At 39.9% G+C, this 26,614-nt stretch overlaps 1 protein-coding gene across 4 annotated transcripts in view; it reads right to left on the bottom strand.

Annotated features, from left to right (window-relative positions):
* Nucleotides 1-23,886, bottom strand: part of EFHC2 (EF-hand domain containing 2) — a 63,311-nt gene extending 39,425 nt beyond the window's left edge. Inside the window, exons 1-8 of one of the 4 annotated variants that reach the window (XM_085209529.1) lie at nucleotides 23,757-23,858; nucleotides 16,627-17,091; nucleotides 15,528-15,716; nucleotides 11,963-12,113; nucleotides 4,549-4,772; nucleotides 2,522-2,773; nucleotides 697-807; nucleotides 239-377 (exon numbers count right to left, since the gene is read on the bottom strand). In XM_085209529.1, the coding sequence (XP_085065655.1) occupies nucleotides 239-377; nucleotides 697-807; nucleotides 2,522-2,773; nucleotides 4,549-4,772; nucleotides 11,963-12,113; nucleotides 15,528-15,659 (1,009 nt within the window). In that variant the 5' untranslated portion in view covers nucleotides 15,660-15,716; nucleotides 16,627-17,091; nucleotides 23,757-23,858. The other 3 variants (XM_085209510.1, XM_085209537.1, XM_085209521.1) reach the window with 3 other exon arrangements.
* Nucleotides 23,887-26,614: the final 2,728 nt, after the last annotated feature.

Below are 26,614 nucleotides of genomic sequence, written 5' to 3'. Positions count from 1 at the left end.
AAATGAAGGCAGTTAGGCACTGATCATGGGCATTATGTGCTGATTTTCAGTGGAGTAACATACAAAAATGCCCTTGTGGGTCACCTGTAAAGTTACTGCTTTGCTGTTAACAGCAATTGATTGTTATTGCAAAAGGCTTTAATGAACATGTTTTGTCAGTAATAAAATTTGAAGACAGCTCTGTCAAACTGAGAGGTGTAAAAACGCTTGTAAGGAAATGATAATTATCACTACTTACCGATTCCGTATTTTGTCCTGTAATAATCTTTAGTGAATTCATCACAATCACACAGCATTATCTGCCTTCCCCAAACATTAATTACTGCTCCTATTTTCAGGTCGCTGTCTCTGTAAAATTCCTGATGCACTGCTCCTGTCTAATAAAATAGGGAACATTTATATAGTAGCTCTATAAATCTCAGCGTCATACAATCTTTCTTACAAAGTAGGTCATTAAGTATGCTTGACTTAAGACACAATCTTCATACTTCATTTGCAAGTAGTTTTCAGTCCATGTTATGCTACCTCACTTTCACAAACATGGCACAGTAAATTTCAGTATTTTTGATATGAGCTATTCTCCAGCTACAATACAATTTTAGAAATAACTTCTCTCACAGTAGAATATAATCAGAGAAATTACAAAAACTACTATAAGGACATTCAACAGCTGGGGAGTATTCAGTAATATCTGACCTTACGATTGTCCAGCATGTAACGGCCTCTATTTCCTACTAAATTTCCAAATACATTGAGAACAGTGCGACTGGTGATTGTGCCTGGCTGATACAAACCAGTTGGAGCATACTGCAAGAAAAGAGACAGGCTGTTAAGAAATACAGTTAACAAAGAAGAAAGACAACTATTACATTAGAAGTAAAAGCATATTTATTTATTTTTACAGACTGACTGTTATTACAGTGTTGTCTTGGGAGAATTTTTAGTGAATTCTAAGGTAATTTTATGCCACTGAACTGAAAACCCAATGTCTACATCAGAAGAAGCATTCAGAATCTTACTATGCATCCAAGAGTGAAATCTCTTTTTTGTAGAAGCACAGGGAAAGAAAAGATTAGCAGCATATCCTCGTCAACATCTGCTCTAAAAATTATTATTTTGAGTAGTAATAATAAAAAAAAGCATGCAAAAGAACCACTCAGGGCTGGTCCTACTGAGTTGAGCACTGCGCAGAAAGAGGGGATTCAAGTCAGTATGGTTCTATTGAGAGAAATGTTACTTTTGTTTGTACCATAAAATCATAGAATCATTTGAGCTGGAAGGGACCTTTAAAGGTAATCTAGTCTAATTTCTCTGCAATGGAGAGTATTATTGTAAGTTTCAAAGTCATAATAGTAATTAATGCAATTAATATCCCAATAATATCAAACTTAATATGCAAATCAGCAAAATGCTGATGCAGGGTAACTAAAGTACAATATTTTGTCATAGCACCTTCCCTGATATTCCAACTTTTGGCTGCTATTCTTCTCCAAATTGTCACTTAAATTAGAGAAAGAAGCCAGCCTTTAACATTGACACACACTTCAGTAGTAGAAGGGGTCTGCCAGCATAGACTCATTGCTAAATCAGCTCAAATGCAGGATGCTCTAGGTAAGAACAGCAAGTATTTTGCTGTTAGGATTTTACCACAAAAATATCTTGTAAACCTATAGTGCAACAGATAAATTAAAAGTATTAGGACAGGAGGGAAGAGACGCCTCAATGTCTTACTTCATCCGTAGCTTGATTTAGTTCTACCACCAGGATCTGTGACACAGAGGTGTAGCCAGATTGTTAACTTTATCATCATAGTAGGTTACGCAGGACTCAAATCCTTGAAGGTTTATCTGAGATGAATTTCCTCTAATAAACACCTGATTAATGCCTACGTGTTTTCATGGATTCTGATTGATTTTAACTAGCTTTTTATAAGATCTCAAATCTATGAATTCGAACTTAAGAAATCACTCTAGATATGCTATAGAGATATAATATTACTGAGTACCAGAAATGGTACCTTTTTCAAAGGTTCCAAATATAATCCATACGAATCAAATGTGAATTCACCTAAGTGTTAGTTTATCTAGAAATATAAATTAATTTTCTGAATTTTCTTTACTGCACGGATTTATTTATGAATTTATGTTAACACAATAATTTGGGAGAAAGAAAACCATGGGATATCTTTCTACTTAAGTTCTCTCTCCTTTAAACTTAGGTGTGACAAGCTGAAACTTAATTTTCCAATCTCCTGAAGTTGTATGAATCAGTATTCAAAAAACCTAAATACCTAATAATTCTGATTTAGGCTCTGATAATATGTTCTAAATATCATTACAATTGATGCTGTGAAAATCTTGCCTTGCAAAGTCATAGAGGTTAGAAGGGACCTTGAGATTATCTAGTCCACCTTCCCCTCCCCCCCCCAAGCAGATTCCCTGAAGTAGGCTACAAAACAATGCATGTAATATTTCTTTATTAGCAAAAGAATTTCAAATAGAATGAATTTTCCATTCCTCACCTTTGGAAGCTTATCTCTTCTGAGAAAAAGTGGAACTACATCCCGGCCTGAGTTTACTGGTATAACTTCTTTTATATCAATAGTATCATCAGACAAATAATAGTGCAGAACAAGCTCCCGTGGGTCATGAAACAGGGATTCTGGATCATCCCACACACAATAAAAGCGTAAAACATGCCCATCGTGCTCCAGGAATTGTTTCAAAGTGTCAATGCGCTCATAAGGGCGCAGTGGGTTCATGCTATCTAGGATCTGCAAGTGAAGGAGAAATAAAGTGTCTTTTTAATGACTTGCTTTTAAGATAGAATACCAAACTTCATGGTACCACCTAACGTTAGAATATGCTTCTTGGACTTTCAAGTGACACTACACAACTTAAATAAATGAAACACTATTTACAAAAGAAAAGTATTAAGGAAGGAGTGCCTTCAGAAAAAAAAAAAAAAAAAAAGAGCAATTTCAAATTGCTTTTGACCTTTGTTTCTCTTTCAGAAAGGTCCTTGAGATGAAGAAAGCAATAAATTATTTATAGTGCAGAGTATTTGTTGCCTTCAGAGCACTAGGGTGGATTTACCACAGCATGCTACCTATTGTGGGCCAACAGTCCTAAAAAGTCAGGAGAGAAAAATCTGTGCCATCTGTGAAAGACACTGTCATTATTTCCTAATGGAAACAACACTCCCATTACTCTGCCCAGAAAAAAGACCTTAAGACCTGCAAAGAGGAATCCATATAACATTTAAGAGCTAAAAACCTGAAATTTTTGGAGGATGCTACACACACTCTGGAGGGGAAGGGAAAAAAAAAAAAAAAAAAAAAAAGCTTTCAAATAGAAGCTCACAAGTGGTAAAGCTGCAGAGAGGTGGATTCTATGTGGCAGAAGAATTTGCTTTACACATTCAAAAAAAGATCACATCTGAAGAGACCAGTAAAGTGAGTCTGCAGGAAGCCAAAGATGTGCTTGAATTGCAATTCCAACTACATCTTCCTTTAAACACTTTTAAAGTGTTGTCGTTCAGTCAACTCAAGAAAAAATTAAGTATAACATGTAATAGTTTTGTTGTTTGTTTTTTTTTAAAGTTTAATACTGTTTGTACTTCCAGCAGCTGACACTGACAAATGCAGTCAAAAAGGAGCAAACATCTGCTCATTTAAGTTAAATTAGCATCCTAATTTATCCCTTTAGTTCAGGGATAACTGTGCTCGTACCTCCCTGATTTCAAGTGGCTAGAGAGTCCCATTCCCACCCTACACCTTTTAATTATGTAACAAGCTCTCCTGAGGAGTTTGTCCAAAAGAGATCACAGAGTCTGATGTGCTTACAGAAATGACAATTATATGCACAAAAAACATACTACTGCAATTTTTATATTCAATAGACATTGTGAGAATAAGTACTATTACTCCAGTTTAAAGAACAATTCTGTGATGCTTTTTCTTCAATACATAGCATTTATTTTCACCAACCCACCAACCAACATTTACAGAGAAAAATCATTTATCTATACTAGACATCAAGTACGACATGAAAATCCATGACAGTGCTATTCCTAATCAATAATGCTGGTTAAAGTTTGAGGCCATATGAAAAACCAGACAGCAGCATTGATTATGATAAACCCGATTCATGTACATAAGGCTGAAAATATGTTACGTAGATGATAAATTTAACATTGTTTAGCTACTTTGCCCACAAGGAGAATTTTCATTCGACATATTTGGGTGCTTTTCTTTTGCCATGAGAGATAAGTAAAACTACATCAGTTTTATCAAGATAATGCCCACACACACAAAAGGCAAAGATTTTATCATATTTCTTCTTCAAAAGGTATATGAACACATCAGGAGAAATATATGTTAGTACAATGAGCCATATAGTCAAATTTGAAAAAGCAAGTTCTCTCGTGATTCATTATACTGAAATAGGAACATTTTTTGCTCAGAGAAATATTTTATATCATACATATTACTAACAGAAATTGCACTTTGATTAAAATCACGTATTCACTTTTACTGCCTCATCTGACCTTTTGCCGCTCTTTGGTATATGGGTCATCTGGACAATTTCCTGGAGGATTTAATTTAAATCCCATCTTCCTCAGGAAATTTTTTGTGAATTGGTCACAATCTATAATCTTGTATCTTCGAGAATAAAAGATTACTTCAGTGTTGATATTGAAATGATCTATAGTATAGAACTGATCTTCATTAGGAGATGGAAGTGGAATCCGATGACGTCGAACAATAGTTCCTGTAAAAGAATTAAAATAAATTCAAAGAGTGAACATCCTTTGCTTTGGGGATCATTTCAAAGACATGCTAATTTCCTATACCGATACAACCAAAGCAGATGGAACTATATGGGGGGAAAAAAAAAAAAAAAAAAAAATTATCCTTCACTCAGCAAAGGAGCTATCAGATAAGAGGATCTTATTTTAATAACACCACCGCTTCACAATGACCAGCTTCTAGCACTTCAAGTTCAAGCACAAAACTTAGGCTAATACAGAAAGCTACCACCTTTGTAAATAGAAAGGAATTCCCATTCACTCCTCAAATGTAACTGGTCACTACTTTAGCAAAAAGAACAGCAAAACCTTTCAATAAAAGAACCTTCAGTGAAAAGTAGTCTCCTGTACTTATTACAATAACTAGTTTTTCTTCTAAAAAAACACAATCGAGTTGGACCAGATTGTCTTCAGAGATTCCTTCCAGCTTCAACCATTCTGGGATTCTGAAATACCACAAGTATTTAAAAAAATACTTGTAAACAACAGCCTCAGCAGGCTAAGCAAATAAGAAAGACGTACATTAAAGGAAAGTTATGCAGCTGCATGCATGTCAAACTATGATTTATCGTGAGTAAACTTTGAGTTCCAAAAGAACTTCAGATTGGCAAAGCTGGCACTAAACTCTTGTTTTCAACATTACAAGAGAACAAAAAGAATAGCAGTGAAAGTTTTGCCACATCAATACAAAGGTGTCACTGTGTGAAGATAACACGTAGAGAATATAAAGAGGGTCCAGTCCTCAATCTCAGCATCTGTGGTGTGCTTGCCAACCCAGATGTCTCTGTAACAGCTTTATAATGCAGATACCCGCTGCCTAACACCAGATAGAAGCCACCACGCCATATGATTACAACAATTCCTTGCCACCATACCTTCCCAACAACGGTATGACTACAATAATAAAAGGTGTAACTTGAAAACAACAACAGTAAACACACAAAAATTCCAAAGCTAAAGATAGTTCAAGTACTAACTTACTACTACAACAATAGTAGACAATTAGACACAGTTATCTAAAAAGTATCTCATTATCTCTCATTACAGAACTTTTTCCAGGGCCCTTCAGCTGTGCATCTGGTAGTGTTTCCCTTTAAGTTCCTTCTGATGGTTTTCCAGCATTGTTTTTTCAGTCTGGGAGTAGGAGGGAGTGGAGGGAAGATGAAGAGAGACAAAGGAGGTGGGAGAAATATATTGCTGTGTATTTATGTTTAGTGTTTTACTGGCCTTATTTCTGAATTACTCCATGGAAATTCTTCACTGTTTGGTTTATTTCACTAGGGACTAATCTGTATGAAATACCTTCCACGACTACATTATCAAAGTTGTTTGTTAAATTCTAACTCCTATAATGAGTAAATTCTTACAATATAACTCATAATTAGTTCAACTCCCATAAATTTTCAGGGGAATAAAGCAAAAAAGCAACTCTACTTTATATCCACATTAAATAAATTATTTTAGAGCTTTTCAGCATCGTAACATTTCACATGTACCAAATCTGATTGGTTACTAACCTTTGACTATGAAATAAATTTGAAGTCCTATCTGCTTAAACATACATATATTTAGGAGGTATCTTCACAGAAATGTTAGTTAGAAAATATGATAATTAACACATTTTAACATGACGCAAGACCCCATAGCACTACCATTAATAAAAACACATACTTCAAAAACGTTACCTAATTTTGCTTAATCCTTGGGTTGCTCCAACAAAATAATGTGCTAACCAGAACAGACTCCCACATTAATGCAAAAGTTTATTATAATTTTAGTTAAAATATAATTGTTTACAATTTTCTGAAGTTATATTCACCTCAGAACCAGTAAATAAACACGCAGCTATTTTTTCCATGTCTCTTTTCAAAATACAGTACATATACCCATTTTGTTCTGAGGGGATAAGAACCTCTTTCCTAATGGAAAATGTCTCGTACAGATAATATCAAGTCTAGCAAACTTCCATTTTTATTAGATATCACTGTGCCTGATCTACACACGTGGAGAAAATATTTTATATTGTTGAACTTGAAATTTAATAAAATGTGGTGAGCTCGTGTTAGGATAATTTAAAAAATGCTGGGACCTTTCTTCTGGAAAATAATTCTATTTTTACTTCTAGAAACACGTCGGACATTAGATATCATCATAGAAGAATCTGTGCGCATGCAACAATCTCATTGCCAAGTATGGATATCTTCTATCAGTTTATTGAGTAGGCTATCCAACTGCAGGATGCTAAATATTTGCATCTGGTCAGCCTACAGCTCTTCTATACTGTGTTCTTGTAAAGGAAGTTGGTGTGTTGCTTCTCTCAGCCAATAGTGGTGCCATCAAGTTCCCATGTCACAATTTGTAGCAGATTTTTTCTTCTCTCGGGGTTTCTGACTATTTGGCAGCTACCGCAGCAGCTTAAGGAGACCTTAATAGCAGTGAAGGATTTCTGCCTATAAGGCAGCACATGCAGTTGGGCAACACACGATTTGGTCCCTGCTGCTACACTGTTCTGCGGAAAGACAAAAATGGTATCAAGAATTTCCTCAGCACAGCTTACTCCCTCTGCACTACTCAGGAATGTACTAGAGAGGAGTGGAATGGGTAACACTTGGATTTTGCACACTCTGACTGCTTACACAGAAAGAAGCAAGTACCACTATACCTGCAACACAAGGAGTTCATCCCAAGAAACAAGAGAGCTTCATACATTCACTTAGTCACCCATCTCTGAAGATAGCCAGGTCCTGCTTTGGCCACCATTAAAAAGCAAGATCACAATTATTTCAAGGGTTCCAAGGAGTTCTTAAACTTTTAGATAATCAGTTATACTGGAGGAGTTGCCTACAACTTCAGTTTCCTCTTCAGTCAGTCGGCCTTGGGAACCTTGCCAGCAGGCAGCTTCACTTTCTTCTTCAGCTGGCTGACCTTGGGGAAAACCAGCCAGCCCCTCTACTGCGCTCTGGCTCTCGAGGCCTGGATTGCTCTGGAAGCTACACTTAACCCCAGGGGACATAAATAACCTTTTGATAAGATGGTATCAGCCAGCCACAGTCCTTTAAACTGGAAATTAGAACTACAAAATGCTAGCATCATCCCATCTAGACTGGCTCTCTAAGGAAAGAGCATACTTTTATATAGGGAGAGTAATTAGCTTCCTGGCTCTGGAATAACATTGTGGAGTTTGTTATGAGGTAAAATTTACTGTTCTTTGCTTCATTCCTTATCTTTGATCAGTTCTTGAGCATTGTGATTGCCCTGGTATTTTTTGCTTTGATTCTGGTTTCTCAAGTTCAGGTTGGCCTCTGCATTCTTTTGTGTTTTGCACTTTTATAGATCCTGTCTATAGATTTCATCCAGTGTTTCTAAGAATTTCCAAAATATTTTTCAATCTGTAGCAAGGCAGTTTCCAAAATTAAATGTACTTCAGATTTCAGCCATTGAGTAGTAACCTTAATTGTCTAAATTCATGTCCAAGTATAGAAGCCAATTCCACAAAGCACTTTTTAAAGTCACTAGAATGCATTTCCCACAGATTACTTACTCTGTCACTCTGAGATTTTGATCACTGGTAAAAGTACATTCTCTGGCTTTTTTAAAGCCAGTTTGTTTTAATTTTGTAAAATCATAATTAAGTCCAGGAATTCTAACTTATTTACCAAGTGTTCCTTCACAAAATCTTTCTGTAGTCTATATGCCTCTCCAAATTTTTTCCCCCGCAATGCAACAAATACTAACCACAGAAGGGGGAGCACAGAGGGAAATGACTACATTTCCTTAATCCCTCCATGCCCAGATAGACTCATTCAGACCATCAAGCTCTCATTTGTGGGGTATGGCACAAGCACTGGTAATCTAGTGGCCTCACTAACCAGACAAGCAAAGATCTACCTTTGATCTATCCAACCATCAATCTTTGATCTATACCATCACTGCAATAGCTACTCTTCAAGAGGACTCCTAAGAAGAGCTGTCTCTGTTACATCTCTTCCACCTGGGTACGCATGCAAATCAGGATCTCCACTACCTTCTGCATTCTAAAGATGAATTCAAAAGTTCAGCTATTCAGCATCTTTTCCATCAAAGCTTACTTCTTTTCCTCCTTTACACAACCTCTTCCCTGCAATTGCAACTCTGTAACTGTCCACACAGACTAAGCCTATGCTGTTCTTCAAATTCCCCATACGTTTTTCATCATCCACATCCCCACATCTGTGTTCTTTTGTTCAGTACAATTTGCCCTTATTTCAACAAGCCAAGTTCTCCCACAGTTGAACTCTCCCCTACAGAGCCCAGCCGTTCTAATTAACCGAAATATTCGATTTTAGTGTAGGTACAGAGGACAGCATTATGGTCAAGACCCTGAACTTCAGCTCAGTTCAGCTTCTCTTCCTGTTACAACTTTCCTTATATGATCGCGGGCAAGAATTTCATTCTTTGTGCTTCAACCTAACAGCTTCACAATGCAGACAGTTATGCTTCTGTTCCTTTCAGTCTTCTTTTCAATCAGAACAGGGAATAAGAGATAAAAGAGGCAATGGGTTGATTTTTAATTGAAAACTGAGCAAAAGTAATGGTTTAAGCAGATTATAAATATATAATTTATACAAGCACTTTATGGTTAATGCATTTTGTATGCATATTCTTATAAAAATAAACATTTTAAGACTGCTTTTACATGTATTCAGGAACAAACTTATTGTCCCTAAGGTAATAACAGTTTTGTAGCTTTTATTCATCTATAGAGCATCAAGTCAGTGTCCAAGCGCATAGGAGCAAGAATTCTCTGACAAGCATTTCCATCTTTCTTTGTTTTCCCCCCCTCTTCTACATAAGATTAATCTCAAGCTTAAGAAAAATCTTTATGTAAACAGTTATGATAAAGTATACGCCCAAAGTCATCTCATTAGCTGCAAAGCCTAAACGTACACCAACTGCTTTGGGAATCTTTCAATCTACTGCATTTCTCCCTTTCTTGACACAGTCAATAAACTGAGATTCTATACCAGCTCAGGTACCAGCAACAAGTAAATGAAGCGCTCTTTTAAGATACTGGAACATTTCTTTTTAATCCACCTAATTAGCATTTTCTACATACTGATCTCATATAGAGAAGTGCTCTTACAAAGCTGTAGAGGCCTTCAAAACACCCTTGCATAGAAGACTGAGGAAATCCTTGTTCCTGCACAGTAAATTTTAGATCTTGTACCAAAGATAACTTCAACAACCATTAACACAAGATCCAACCAAGGAAATAGGAGGAAAATGTAGTCTTCCTATCAGTTCCAGATCATCATAGGAACATCAGGCCTGAAGAAGCAGACTACATATCTCAAACTGCAGTGGCAACATAAAAGATTCATTCTTACAGCTAGATACAAAGCAATCAGCCTTGAATTTGCTTTCTATAATGATGTATATGATGCTATTATATATATATATATATATATATATATATATATATATATATAATGATGCTATAATATGATGGAAAGTACAGCAGTAACAGCAGAGTGGCACAAATTCTAGGTTACAGCAAATGAGAACAAGTCCCAATGCAGCAGCCATGAACACACAAACACCTGCTTACCTTTAGAAGGCCTCAGGTAGGCAGGGATCTCCAGTGAGATACCCTTGCCTCCACTGCCAACCCTTAAATGAGGTCTGGGAAAGGGTGGATCGTGGCTCCACACCTTCCAGTCACTCACTTGCATTGCACCTGAGCTCCTTTGGGTCAGCCCTGCTTTCCCACCAGGTGCTCAATCACTGTTTTAGGCCATGACTTAGCATTTCTACTACACTTTCTGCTTTAATGAACCTGGTTTCTAGCTTCCCTCTCAGGGACATCACCTCTGCTTCTTAGTTTAACTGTATTTCCTTTGTTGATAGTCATTTGTTCCAAGCCACATAATCTAGAAACATTTGCTCCCACTGCCATGACACACATGTCAAGGAAAACCTTCACCTGAGAATGTTTCCAGCCTCACAGAGATAGCTGGAGAGAGAGTGTCTTATAAATTCCCAGGTGAAAAGATCCAATATGCTTTTCTGCATATGTCATGAAAAATCAATTGCTCTGATAGGAGTAGGATGAGGTCCCTCTGAATTCAAAATCAGTTCCTGCTGAACAGCCAGCAAGATTTCTGGCAAGAACTTTTCAACACAGGGAAAGCAGGGTTCACAGTACCCTATGATAAGATTCTCAGGCAATTTTATCCCAGCTATAACAGAAATGAAACGCTTAACACTTTTAAATGTTATCCTATTCTGTAGACAAATAAATTGATAGCATCTGATCATCTTGGAAAAGAATATCACAGTTAAAGAGTTAATTTAAAAAAAAAAATACTAAATTGCTGTGCAAAGATCCACCAGAACGTATAAACTATCTTCTGGGACTGGGAGGTGCAGTCATCCCAAAATACTCAACCCAAGACATCCTGCTTATCTGGACAACATCTCTTGCAATTTCTTTTTTTTTAATTTTGGCAGTGACCTATAAACATCAAGAAGCAGCAGCTGCACTCCCCTTCTGCAATAGGATGTTGACTGCCAGATCACATTTTCTTAATGTAAACCAAGTTCATTAATACTCCAGTAAATCAGCTTACTAAATCTTTCTCCACAAGTCCTCAGGCTGGCCCAAGTATAGTGATATGACTCTGAGGAAAGGCAGCTTAGAAGTGTCACGGAAAAACTACTCAGCCAAGGGTATTTTAATAATAACCAACAGCCAGAGGCACAAAAGGTGCTCTCCTTCAGTAAATGCAAAGGTATCTACAGCTTCTAATAAACAATAAGAAAGCTTCAGCTAGAGAATTTATTATCATAGGAAGGAACCAAGACCAGGAATGGAAATCCAGAATGCAAATTGCTTTTCCAGAAGTGATACAAAACCAGAAAAAGACCAAGAATCATATTAAAGAAAAAATGTATGTGTGTATGAATGAATTCTGCCTTACTAAATCTACATCTTCAAAAAGTAAGGCAATAGAAAAGTTCACATTGTGATCCATAATAAGAAGATTACAGCTATTCACTCACTGTCCATTTAAGTATTAAGAATTCATGTCATGTATTTCTTAAAATGGACCAAGACTTCGCTGAAAGTATTTACACTTTCAGCAAAAAATAAAAAGCTATTAAAAATACATACCTTGAATTATGCCACTATTTTTCACTTGGGGTTCAATCACTTGAATTGTATCATCTTCAGGGTAGAAATATATTTTACAATGTCTTATTCTATATAGTTCTTGATTTTTATCAGGCACTTCTTCCTCAAAATAGGCATCAAAAGACAATACCTATTAAAAACAATAAATACATATAAAGCAGCAAAGTCTTCAATGCTTTTGCATAATGCATCAATAAAATAGACTTGTGCACATTATAAGCTAATTAAATGTATGGATTTCGGGAGATAGATTTACTTCTCAGAAAGCAAGAATGGAAATCCACATTAAATCACATAAATTTAATATTCTTTGGTTGACATTTTTATTATCATAACATCTAAGCAGAGATGGAACTCCACAGTAAAGAAATAAATCAAGTATAAAACTATCAGCAGGCTGCTTGAAAATTGTTCCAAACAAAGCATTTTTGATGGCACAATGAGCTACCCAAATCATGAAGAAACTTTTAGACTTCTATTAATTGAACTCCTGGAAAATAATGACAGTAATGGCTTTACCATTGAGGTAAGTAAAAAGCAGAGTCCTTTTCAAGCAGGTCTTGCAAGCTCTCTAATGAGTGGTATGGAAGATTATGAGAAAAATTATATTTTTTCACGAGTCACTTAGAGCTGTGCAATACTGTAATTTCAAAACTTACCTGATTCTGCAATTCAGCAAGAAGAGAAATCTCAGAGAGCACACCTATTGGCCTCTCTGTGGTTTCTTGGGAGAGAAATAATGCAAGAAAAAAACCTTCACAGGTGAAGTATTCAGTGGTTTACTCAGTGGTGTTAATGTCAGGAGATCCCAGATCGAACTTTGCAAACCATTTTTATACTTCTTGGTATCATGCATGTTCTTTAAGCACCAAGACCATGTTTAAGGGAATGTTCAAGAAATATCTATTTTGTAGTGTAATATGTACCAGGATGCTTGCTGTGGTAAGAGTGTGCAAGATAGAATTACTAAAAAATAGGTTTCCACCACCAGCACCTCCAACCAAATATGTGGGTCACATCAGTGCTAATTCATAATTCATTTTTGTAATGATTAATAAATTCAACAACTTTCATTCTTGGTTCATTAGACAAAATGACACAGTGGAAAAACAGGAACTTAGTTGTTCCATTTCAGTGAGCATCTGGCAGACCTGGGCTTAAAAATGTTTGAAACCCATATATCTGAGAATCCTGAGGGCTCAGCCAACACAGAGCTGAACTTCACCCCTTGCCCAATTGGTGATAAGCCATGCAACGGCAGGATGCATGGATTCTCTTCTCCCTATTCTGCTAGTCTCACTAGAGTAAGAATGTCTGACAAGCATATTGTTCAATTGTGCTATTTGATTATTAACTGTTTTTAATTCTGTCAGCAGACATTTCTGAGAACAGCCTTCTCACGAGACACCAGCCAGAGGAAAGGGTCTATTTGCATAGATTTTCAAACAGAGTTGAGTATTAAATAGACTGTAACTATTCCTTTCACTAAGCATGTCCTGGTCTACTTCACCAGATGACTTTGTGGAAACTCTTCTGCAACTTTATTCTCTTTATACCTTTCTTTATGAGCATGCTAGTGTACAATCGACACATGCTCAGCAGCCAACTGCAGTTTTGCAGATTGAAACATAATTCAGAAAGGGTGAAGTGGGGAAGGAACATAAAAGAAGATGACTTATGTTACATTTTAAAATAAGCTTACTTTTAGAAATAGTCAAAGTTCAACATTTCGTAACTTATGTGTCATCTGTAGTACACTGCTGTGTGCAGTAGCCCTTTTTTTTAGAAATTAGAAGGTGGGCATGAAAATTGAAAGTAACAAATATTGAACAAACTCTGTGGCATATTGCAAAGTTGGCTGCACCTGTGGTAGTCAAATTATAAACACCTTTTCAAGCCCAGGAAGCCTTGTGTATGTATTTAATCACAGAAGAAATTAAATTTACATCTGCTTCCTATTAGGTATATGAAGTTACAAATACTATTTCTTAACCTACTTAATATGAAGTATTACGCCTGTCCTTTCCCCAACAAACTGGTAGTGCTGAAAGCTGGAAAGAAAAATGGGTAAGAAAGCAGAGTACGTTTAAAAACATAAACACCTCTTCATTTTTCATGGAGTCCACTTGGCTGCATTACAAACTGCAGCACTGGCAGGCATAATGCCATTTCAGGCTCTTACCTGGGGAAGTTAAATTAGTTGGGTAGTACTCTTCAACTGTCTATAATTAAAAAAAAAAAAGACATGAGCCTTCCAGAGTCTAATTCCAAACCCGTGAACTCCTGTCCTGCATTGATTGCCCTCTGTAGGAATACACTGATGAGACAAAGAGACTGGCCAGCTAGGTCATTTCACCAGCAGGTCCCCTTGCCTTCTACTTAACTCATTTGTTTCATAAACTTGGGTCCAAATCCTGCTAACAGGTATGTATGTCCCCAAGAAACCAATGCATACTTTCGTATCAAAAAAGGGGTGCAGACAGAGCACATGCAGGACTGGCCAAGGCCTTAACTCTTAGGCACATTATACCAATTCACATTTGAGCACATTAGTGAAAAGCAAGTGAGCAATACTAGGGACTTCAGAGGCAATGTGTATCTATCTATTCAAGCTTCACATTTTCTTGCAGTAGTTGCACATTTGTCTGCCAAGGAGACAAATGGGCAATTATACTGAAATTATCTCTGTGACTTTTACTTTAAAACAAAAATTATGTCATTCTTCTCAGTGTTTAAATATCCTAATAATTTTGTCATGCAACATTTCTGCAATTTGCTGAATGATTTCTTTTTCTGGATCATTTTCCTTCTCTGATTATAGGCTTATTGCTTTAGAAATAAACCATCACCAAGTAGCATTTAATGTACATTTTAAAAAGGAAAGTAATGACAGTGTGCTTGAAAATACATATCATCCTAGATAACAGTTATTTGATAACTCTCTAGCTTTAAAGGTGTCATTACACTCCTACAAAATAAATAAGTATATATATATATTAATTTTAAATTCCAGCATCTGTAACAGACACTATCTATTTCCCTACATCTGAACAAAGTCAACAGGACTTTGAGCAAACAAACAAGACTAGATAAGGGAATTCTAGTCCTACAGAACTGCACTGTGGTTAGCGGTCATGCAGATTTTCTCCTGGACTGAGGCCTTCCTTACATTCCTTTAACTACACAATTCCTTGTTTGATCATTTGAAAAACAAAGAAATGTAAAAGAAGTACATTGTTGCAAATCAGTTATTTGCTATCACTATTTTAAATAGATATATATTAACTACTCCCTTATTTTTATGATGTCCTCTAGGAGACGTATCCCAGTACAGAAGTATTTATGTATATTGCTGTAAGACATACATTTACCTTCATTATACAACATATCAGTATTATGGAAGAACAGAAATTACCACCCTTTTTGTTTATCTAGGAACTTTTCTCCACACAAAAACTAATCTTCTTAAGTATTTGACTGAATTTCACATCTGTCATATTGTATCTGTTCCTAAAAAAACATATAGATACTGATTTCCACATACCTGTTTGTCAAATGCTATCCAGGCAGGAGCACCACATCCGAGCTCTGCTGGAAACACACTGGTTTTAGGTTTCAGTTTCTGCCCAGGTAATGGTTCACCTCCTATTCCAGGTTTATCTTCTGCAAGCAGCATAGCAACATTATTGCAGTAGCCCCAGTGCTGCGATTTGTGGAACTTTTCTTTCCCTAACTGTCAAAAGTTTGGAAGAAAAGAGAGAAAATGACATTTTAATGTATGGTTTTAAGTTCATAAGAGTTACCTAGCTAGGCAAGGGTGATAAATCACATAGAAGTTTTTCTGTAAGTACCTTTAATACTATCTGAAAACCTCTAACAACTTGAATGCTGCCTGTGAAGTGACATTATTTCAGTAGTCAATTTTCTGTCTTATGGATCAAAATGGAAAGGCATTCTGGTAACATAGCTGAGAAACATAGCTGAGAAATAGGATGATACCAGCTGTTGTCCCCCCATATTCTTCCCTGCAATAAGGACTACGGAATACGGAAGCAAGTCACCCATGAGAACAATGCAAAAGGTAGAGGGGGAAAAGCTTCCTCTATAGAACCCCACAGGTCAAATGGAAACACCTCAGGAGTACCCAGAAAACAGTCTGCTGTCATAACTTATATTGAAGACCTTATTTGCATTTGCATTGCAGAGTGCAAAGTACATAATCCTGAATACATTTCAATTTTGGGAATCTAGAGCTGAATCAAAAGACAGAAAATTTATTCCATCCAGGCTTATTTCAAAAGACAACCTTTGTAGCAATTTTTTTATGTTATTATTGTTTTTCAGGCAGTTACAGATCGAGTCCTTAAAAAACAACCAACTGCAAAGAAAGCCATCCTGCCTGCTCACATTTTTTGACTAGTACTGGAGTCTGCCTTGAAGTGATGCAGAAAAGTCTCCAGCGAGCATCAGTCCTGCCTGTGGGAATGCTCCTTCCTGTGGGCAACCTGCTCTACTCACCTGCTCCCTCACGCACAGGCAGCCACCCCACACAGATCAGACAAACAGGAAGAGCAAACACAGGAGACAGCACCACAAACCCTTCCTCCCATGAGCGGCAGTATTGACTCATTAGCTCCTCTTACTCTGCTCTCTTCCTCGTTCCTTCAAATCCTTGAAATGCTTTGGAACAGCTGAGTTGTGCCCCCAACCCTCAGCCTGGGGCTGAGGGATTATGAGGAAAGCTGAGGCTGAAAGGGGAGGAACTGATGCTGGGGAAGAGCACAGGAATGATCCAAGCAATGGAAAGGCTGGACAGCATAATTCTCCAAGCTCCACTGGAGCAGATATATCAGTAACGCAGCAGAGGGACAAAATTGCCTCTCCCACTGCATTTGGAAGGTTTGGGTTGGATATTAGGAATAATTTTTTCTCAGAAAGAGTGGTGAGGCAGTGGCACGGGCTGCACAGGGAGGTGGTGGAGTCACTGTCCTTGGAGGTGTTCAAGAACCGTGTGGATGTGGCACTGAGGGACACGGGCAGTGGGCATGGTGTGATGAGCTGCTGGTTGGACTGGTGGTCTTAGTGGTCTTTTCCAATCTTAATGATTCCTGGAAGAGTGAGCAACAGTAATTAGAGCACACACATTTAAACCAGTACTCCCCAAAAAGGTGTAGACACCAATGCATTACCATCATGAGTAAAAATTAGCCAAAAGAAATGTTGTTCATCATGGCAACGTTTGAGTGCTCCAGAATAATATAATACACATTCAATATTCTGGGAAGAGTGAAAGCAGTGGAGCAGCAAAATCTGAAAGGGACTGACTAGTTATTTTATTCTGCCAATATGAAATTGAGTGAGGAATCTGAAAGACTGCTAACCTTTGGCTCATAACATTCACTGCTCATATATACAAACTAGTGCACACTGAAGGTGAAAATCTCAACGGTGCTCTAAGCTCAATGACACAGGAAGGAGAGCTGCCCCTCAGCTCAACGAACAGCTCAATCCCTACCTTAGTTTAGATTTTGCTTACAATGCAAGGGCAGTGGCATGCAAAAAAAAACCACATTACTTATTATTTTTACAACTGATTATTTTTAATGCCATAAAAATCAATGGCCGTACCCTGCTTAGGTTAACAAAGGCTGGGCTAAGCAGCACCCTTCAAAGCAGATGCTGCAAGGTGAGACGGGGCTCCCATATCGATAGCAGGAATGAATGAGAGTATGGATATGTTTCCCCAAAGGAAGTACCTGAAAGGCAGGCAGTCTTTTGAATAAAGGTGAGTGGAAAGGGCACATGGCATGTAGCATATGATAAAGGACACACAAGGAGGACAAAAAGTTCTTCAAGAACAAGGGTTCTTGAATTATTTAAGGAATAAAAGAGAAAATCGATAAAAGGAAATATTTATTGTGCAACAAAGTTAGCCTATGGGCCTCCCTGCCATGCAACATTGCTCAAGCCAAGAATTTAACAAGATTAAAAGAAGAGCTGCATATTTGCAGGAAAGATGCCCAAAACAAAATATTTAATATCAGCACCTTTTTTTTATGTATTTTTTTTTTGAGCTGTGATATTAAATGTCATGCTTCTGCGCACAGTGCAAGCACTGACATATAGGCATTAAGAGAAGACCTTCCCTTGGTCATCTCACCCTTCCCTGAAGCCCACAGCACTGTCTCTGCAGGTGAGGATGATGGCCAGGGAGCACTGGCTAGGTTTGCCACTTGCTCCCCAGCAGATTTACAATAGGGATGGTTTTCTCCCTCTTTTTTTTGAAACTAGCAAGCTGCCCTTTCTTGTTCTGTTCCCTTTTTTATTATTACTTTTGTTCCCTGGTAAGCTGATAGAAAGCTGGAGAGAAGACAGAATGGGAGGGAGATTTCTGCGTTTATTAGGTCTAACGTGGAATAGCTTTTTAAAAAGGAAAAGTTTTAAGAAGGAAATTTGCGGGCAAAAATATCTGATTTACACTAAAAGCTCCATATACCAGCAGATCCATTTTGACATAGCAAGTACTTCTTCTCTGCCTATTACCAAAGCATGAGTAAGGGAGAAAAGCAAAGTTATTAAAGCACAGTAAGGGTGGCAGCTATCCTGAGCAAAGGAAAGTCCCTTAATGTTCTCAAAGCTTCTTCAAAAAGCATTTTCTATCCTTCCTTTGCTGGGCTTTGGTGAGTTACAGCTTGAGAAATTGTTTGTCAAAGAAATCCACGTTTTCTCCTGGTGGAAATTTTCTTAGGGCTGAAATCACAACAGAGTTCAAGATTCAATTTGAAAAGTAAGTGGCCCAACAGCTGTAATTCTATTAAGAATCACCGAAGTCTCCTCTAGAAACATGAGCAGATTTAAGCAAAAGGCTATTCTTTTTAAGCAAAAGAGTAATTATAAAAGATTGCAAAAGAGAAAAATGACATTTGAGAAACTTCAGCTAACGAACCCAGACAGCATCCAGCTGAAAATAGTGACAGAACATCACATTACATCCACAGCAGTATTAAGTGACTTCTAAAAGAAATCTGTGACATTGCAGGAAAAGAGCTTTACTGTGTTGGCTGTGCTAATGCTGGCTGTAGATCTGCTGAACAAAGCTGGCCATTTTCTGTGTGGTGAGCCTGAAATAAATATTGGGGATACATTCAATAATGACAAATGTGAAGATTGGGATGCTCTGAAGCTTTGTGGACTCACCCACTGCGGTCCACTGCCCTGTGCTCTCAGCATCTTGCTCTTTAATACTCTGGTACAGTCACGGCAGGAAGCTGCACTTTTCAGCTGAACCAAACACAAGTAGAAATTTGTCACCTCAGCCACTGTCCCAGGGGCCATGTCTTGTTAAGCAAATGCCACGGGGAGTTAGGGCAAAAGCCACTGGCAGCACTGTGTTAGTCCTCCCCGTGTTCATTTTTAATTGCAGCTGCACTGTGGAGTCCTGGCTCAAATCCTGTATCAGGATGAATAGTGACATTTCTGAACTACTTTGGACTGCTGATATGGTGTCCTAGTTGTCTCAGCTAAAGAATGGAAATACAAGTAAATGCTGCATGCTATGCCACTGAAATCCATGCAGCCTCCTGCCCTCTTGAAAGCACAGGTCGCCAGTGAACAGAAATGAGACAAGTAGCACCAGTTCTCACAAAGCAAGCACTCATTTCATAGAATCATAGAATGGCCTGGGTTGAAAAGAACCTCAAAGATCATCTAGTTTCAACCCCCCTGCTATGTGCAGGGTTGCCAACCACCAGACCAGGCTGCCCAGAGCCACATCCAGCCTGGCCTTGAATGCCTCCAGGGATTGGGCATCCACAGCCTCCTTGGGCAACCTGTTCCAGTGCGTCACCACCCTCTGTGTGAAAAACTTCCTCCTAATATCTAATCTAAACCTCCTCTGTCTCAGTTTAAAACCATTTCCTACTGAAAAGCCATATTTCAGCCACAGGTATTATCCCCATTCACCTTCAGAGATTTCAGTATGCTTAGGGATGAGTGGTGTTGTAAAAGGAGGACTGCCCTAAGACTTTGTTCCCAGCTGCAGTGGTGCCCCTCTTGCTCTTACTGCCAGAGCTGGGACAGCCTGAGAGGAGACAACAGTCCAGTATAAAGGAAGTAATCAAAAATGCAGCCCTGACGGAAAGCTAAGAAAGACTTGGGCTGGGGGCTGTGAGCAGACAGACCCAGGGAGTGAGGCTGAGTGGCAGCAAACAGTGGAAGGAGTTTAGGATAAAAGGCCAGAGCCCGGAGCAGGGGAAGGCACAGCATAAAGAGCTTGGAAAGCACTCTGACAAGGAAAGCGAATGTCCCATTTTGACACCAGTGATTACAGAGAAGCAGAAAATAGTTAAACCAGGAAAAATCCAGAGACAGCAACGGTAGCACAACTGAGGGCAATTCCAGGCTAGTGCAGTAAACAAGGAAGAGAGGGAATTTGCTCTATGCCAATAGAGTTTGCAGCAGAAATGGATACTCTCAAGTATGTACTTTTATCCTCCAAGATCTATAAAGTCATTGTCTGAGTTTCCAAGAAATTGGAATTGGAAAGAATTCTCTCTCTGAGGATTCCAAACCTCAGGCACAGAAATGCACTGGTCAGAGAGAACTCACTTAATCCAACCTGCAGGAATAGTCCTTTCCATCAGCTGCTGATACAAGGCAAGAACAGCAGCCTGCTATCAGAAGGTGCCTTTCACAGCAGGAGGTGGATCAGTAACACAGCATGACTGCACCGTCACCAGAAACATTCCTGCCACAGCCCAGACTCCAAGCACACTCACACTCTTGCAGTAACAGAGCAAATCTGTTACACACAATGTTTCTGCCACGTGCAGCATTAAACATGGGTATTGAGGCATGTGACTTTTTTTGTGTTGGCACACACATTACTTGTACTGGCAAAGCACAATTTTCATACCAGTCAGGATTTGCAGGTAGAAGATACAGTAGTGTTTGGTCTTTCTTTGGCTATTATATGTTGGCTTTGGTGACAGGAACAAAGCTAGTATGTATTTACAAAAATAAATGACCATGTTCCTTAACTCAACAGGGTGGTGCACCACAGGTGATCCCCATGCCCCGCCAGGCAGGGTAAGGCCATTCCCCAGTGCTGTCAGGGCAGGGAAAACCAGCCCTCATATCCATGGCACCTTCAGCCCTGCTCTTCTCTTAGAGCTGCGGAAACGCTGTGTTATGTTACTATAGGAACCACTCCAGCTATTTTGAAAGTGTCTATCACCTTGGTGTATTACCCTCTACTCTAATTAGCTGCAATGCCCCAGCAGTTAGGTTTTGTCTCAGTTAAACAGAACCACAGCGGCAGCATTGCTCTGGGGCATGAATTGGAAAGAGGTACCAGTTAGTTGCAGTTAAGGGGAAAAACAATAAAATAGACATCACACAGGGGCTGCTGCCTTTTTGCAGCACCAGGCCTCACAGTCTGTGGCCTTCAGCAGAAAAGAGAAGATGCAGGCAGCTTGAGATGAAGCTTTTCTGCTCACAGGCTGGAGAGGAGGCAAGCATTCTTGGTAAAGCTGTCAGAGAGTAATAATAATCATAGAAGAGCTGTACTGCTAGAGCCAGTGACCCTTAGACACAAAGATGCAAGCGCTGTGTAAAGATTTCTTAATTCCCCTTTGCCAGCGGCAATCCCTGCTGCCCTGGAGTTATCAGCGTTGTAACCACCTTAAAGCCCTGGTTTTCTGTGGGAGCTCAGCCTCCTCATTAAATACATCCAAATGGATATGTATACCTCTTCCACCTTTTGAGGGCCTCTATATGCAGCAGGTAGCATTGAGGGCAGAGAACAGAGGATTGCAGCAGTAGCTTGAACAGTGATAAGAACAAGAGTGGAATTAATACCCATAATTATAAACCAAGGACTGACAGCAGCAGCAGTTCCCCATCCCCTGCTCATCCCTCTTCAGGAAATGCTTTCCTGCTACTGTTTCTGTGTGATAAGAAACACTGATGGCAGTGGTCACAGTACTAGCAGGAAAATGTTTCCTTATCAATGTATCTATGGCAGTCATATTTTTTTTTTCCTCCATTAAATAAAAGGCCTTCTTGGCCTTTCATTTGTGGAAGTGTACAAAATGAAATTAAATTGAATAGCCAACAGCTATGAAGAGATCAAATGCTTTTCAAGCAGGGCCCGTTATCATTATTACTTCCACTAAACTAAGGACTGTACAAAAAGTGCAATTAGGAGTTCTCACAACAGTGTAACTGTGGCATCACAACACCGTCTTGTGGTGATTTTAACTTGGTTTCTCATCTGTAGTTCTCATTACACATATATGCACTGTATGCACTCAGCATGACATGTTCACTATTTTCTGTATGTTAACTCTCCTCAACTATGTGTAGTCAAACACTGGGTCTTATCTCTGTTACAAAGCTTCTCCAAAGCCAGCTGCAGTAGGGCTCTGAAGAAAGCTCTATCACACCCCAAAGACAATAATCTCCATCAACTGATTTAAAATGAAAACTACAGAACAATTAGTTCCTGCATAACAATTTGTTATTCTATCTTCAACTAGCAGATAGCACCTATTTCACTGCTTCTGATGTGCCCACTTAGCAGCTATCTGAGATGGTACATACACAACCAACTCTTTACAGTGCAAATTTGAATTCAGGAAACAGTGTTCACCACCAACTCTTTTCTCCTTTCCCTTCTAAAACAATGGTACCAGCCTGCTGATCGTGGGGAACAAGTCACATGGAATATCCTTGATGCTTGTAAGATGGCCTGCAAGAGGTGATGTGTTGGCAGGTACCCACACAGTGCTCGCACACCAATGAGGCTGGGGAGCCCACATATTTCTGCACAGTTTTATTCTCCTTATGTGACTACCTAGGTAGCTACACTTGCTTCTACCTGTCCTTACTCTTTAGAGAAAGATTTTCCACTGTGCTGCACTTCGTGCAGGCTGATTTATTGCTCATAGAGTGAGCTCCCAGATATGCTAACATTAAAGAGCAATCTCTTCTTAAGAGGTGCTGAGGCTCGTGGTATTGTTGGCATTAATGTATGCACTGTAACAAACGATTTGGAAACTCTCCCTCTCTACACCTTCTCTACTACCCCTCACAGGAGGAACTAGGCTCGGGAGCCAGCCAAATGCCCAGCAGTTGGGCTGCAGAAACCAGGGTTTTGCTGGTCATTTCTCAGAATCCTTAGAGTTGGAAAGGACCTTTAAAGGCCACCTAGCCCAACTCCTCTGCAGTGAACAGGAACACTACTACGTCAGGTTGCCCAGGGCCTGATCCAGCCTTGAAAGTCTGCAGAGATGGAGCACCCACCACATCTCTGGGCAACCTGTTCCAGTGTGTCATTACCCTCACTCTAAAAAACTTTTTCTTTACATCCAACCTAAATCTACCCTGTTTGAGCTTGAAATCATTTCCCTTGTTCCATCACCACAGACCCTGCTAAAGGGTCTGTCCCCTCTCCTTTAGTTCACAGCATGAAAACCAGATTCCCCTCCAGATATTTCACACTTATTAAGAAAGCCCGTACTGCTGTGCCTGCTTCTTAAAGGCAACACCTCCAGTGTCATTCCCAAATCCTTCCTTCCTTCCCACATCACTTCACAGCACAGTTCTCAGCAAATTATCCCTGCAGGCAGTGATGCGCTCAGCTCCGCAACGACCTCTCCTCGCCCCCTGCTGCCAGCCCTGCCGACAGCCTCAAGCTCATCTTTTCCTCCCTCTGGCTCACGGGCAACGAGGCTAGAGGGAAAGGAAGGGACGTCCCGTCTGTACCACTCACGTTCCGGCCGACGGAGAAGCCGGGCAGCAGTGGCAGAGCCATGACCGGACCGCCAAAGCCAGCCCGGCCCGCTGCGCTGCAGGGTCGTTGCCTGGAGACCGGCGAGTGACGTCACAGAGAGGGCGGGGCGAAGAACAGCTGGGCCGAGAAGAGCCGAGTGGGACCGAGTGAGGCCGAGCGGAGCAGAGCGCGGCGCCCCCTAGGCGGGGTAGGAAACCTCCGAGGAATTACCTTTTAACACTTTTCATTTTGCCACGTTTCTATACAGCGCATTTTACTTTGCTCCTCTGGATGGCATGTGAGGAAGGAGCGAGGAGAAAAGATTTTTTTTTTTTTTTTTTTTTTTTTTTTTTGCGTTTCGATCCACCGTGAGGGTGGAACTGGGTCAGTGGGTTTGCACGTTCCCGTTTCCCAGCGCCGCATTATGTGCCCGCTTTTGCATGTGGTGCGGGAAAGTAACGCTTCCCGTGTATTTTAATTGAAAATAAAAGGAGCCGTCGTTTTAATCACATTCGTTTCATATGGTGGGCGGCATTAGGCTCAGATTTAAATTTCAAACAGAAGATAGATAGAGTGAGTTTCTCACGGGTGGCTCTGGGAGGAGGGGTTGTGCCTTTCTGTGATGGAACTCACACTTTCCTTGTTAATGTGGGAAGATGCCCTCCAGATCACTTCCACGGCCCATTACAGAGAGCAGCAGCCATGCTATGTTGTGTTCCTCCATTTTACATAGGGATCTTGACCTGGACAGGCCGGAGAGTTGGGCAGTAAGAAACCAGATGAAGTTTAACAAAAGCAGGTGTAGAGTCTTGCATCTAGGGAGGAATAATTGCGTGCACTGGTACAGGTTGGGGGATGAGCTGCTGGAGAGGAGCTCTGCAGAGAGGGACCTGGGCGTCCTGGTGGACGACAGGTTGGCCATGAGCCAGCAGTGTGCCCTCGTGGCCAAAAAGGCCAATGGCATTCTGGGGTGCATTAAGAAGAGCGTGGCCAGCAGGTCGAGGGAGGTGATCCTCCCCCTCTACTCTGCCCTGGTAAGGCCTCATCTGGAGTACTGTGTCCAGTTCTGGGCTCCCCAGTACAAAAAGACAGGGATCTCTTGGAAAGAGTCCAGCGGAGGGCCACAAAGATGGTGAAGGGCCTGGAGCATCTCCCCTGTGAAGAAAGGCTAAGTGGACTGAGTCTGTTTAGCCTTGAGAAAAGACGACTGAGAGGGGACCTGACCCAGGTTTATAAATATCTGAGGTGTGGTGGCCATAGCGGTGAGGCCAGTCTCTTTTCAGTGGTACGTGGAGACAGGACGAGGGGAAACGGACATAAGCTGCAGCATAGGAAGTTCTGCACAAATGTGCGTAAGAACTTCTTTCTGGTGAGGGTGACGGAGCACTGGAACAGGCTGCCCGGGGAGGTTGTGGAGTCTCCTTCTCTGGAGATATTCAAGTCTCGCCTGGACGCCTACCTGTGCGACCTGGTGTAGGGAACCTGCTTTGGCAGGGGGGTTGGTCTCAATGATCTCTAGAGGTCTCTTCCAACCTCTACGATTCTGTGTTTCTATGATTCTGTGATCTTCATCAGTGTTTTGCTTTTATTAGGACTTCTCTTACAGTGGAAAGAAGAAAAAAAAAAAAAAAAAAGCTTATGGGTAAAATATCTGGAACCCCAATATTTAAATTCTGTTACGCGTTCCGCTGTCTAAATGGAGCTGCACTTGAATGGCCTCATGTCTTTATTCTCATAGATAGAGCGGATCTCCCCTGCCGTATTTCATACGTTGCGATGCATCAGACCACAAAATTCCCATCACACATCATCTCTCCTCCCCAAAACAGAATCTCATTGAATGGCAATGGATCTAGTCTAAATGAGACAAGGAAGCACTCCCCGTATAGCTCCCATAGAGCTTCTGTGGCATTCAGTGTCAGAACTGTTATTATCGTGGAATTATAGAACCATAGAATCATTAAGGTTGGAAAAGACCACTACGATCATCTACTCCAACCCCCAACCCATTACCACTGTGCCAACTAAACCACATCCCTCAGCATTATTTCATCAAAATGTTCTCATTTCAAAAACTCACAACATCGTGAAAAATGCTCCATTTTTAATTGCTTCCAGAAGTTTGAAAAGGCTAAGAAGAAGGAAGAGGAAGTTCTGCAAATTTGAAAGGGTTATTGCCAGGCATGCAAAACTTTGCTGAATGTCAGCTCTACAGCACTGCCTGTTGTTCTTTGTGTGTGCAAGTGATCCCCTATTCTCCCTGTAATAAGCCTTTATGTCTCTGACAAACACTGCGCAGGAGACAGCTGGTGTACTCATAAAGCATACCTTTCAGTTTTCACAGCTTTCATTAGAGAGGATCTACAGAAAGGGCATCCAAGGCATTTTAGAACGCTTATGTGTCAATATGTCCTTCTGAAATGATTGCACCAGCATAGCTGCTGCTGCTTTGTATCAAATTCCCATAAGTCCAGTGCAACTCGTGGCACAATTTCTCTTCTGGAATGGTAACCAGTGAAGAATTAGTTTCTCTTTCATTTCAGTTTTTTTCCCTGGAAAATTTCATTTTCTTCTTCAGTTCTTGTGGCCCAATACAAAATGGGGCAATTGATATGTAGCAGTGCAGTACTTTCAGTATCAGTAATGTGTCACTTCAAGTTCTCAGGTAATACAGATAGAGACTACATGTGAAAAACGTGCAAGGGAAACAGCAGCACATAGGAGGGTTAGTGAAATGTATGGCATCAGCAAAGAGTACAATCCATTTCCTACAGAAAATCCAGTGAAGCCTTTCTGACCTTTGGGTCAAATCTGCCTGCACAGGATTACCTTCAGCCTCATCCCATAAAGAAGCTGCA

The sequence above is a fragment of the Meleagris gallopavo genome, chromosome 1 (genome assembly GCF_905368555.1).
Source record: "Meleagris gallopavo chromosome 1, MGAL_WU_HG_1.1, whole genome shotgun sequence".
NCBI lineage: Eukaryota > Metazoa > Chordata > Aves > Galliformes > Phasianidae > Meleagris > Meleagris gallopavo.
The sequence above is the reverse complement of the archived record's forward strand: the minus strand, read 5'-3'. Positions and strand labels throughout refer to the sequence as shown.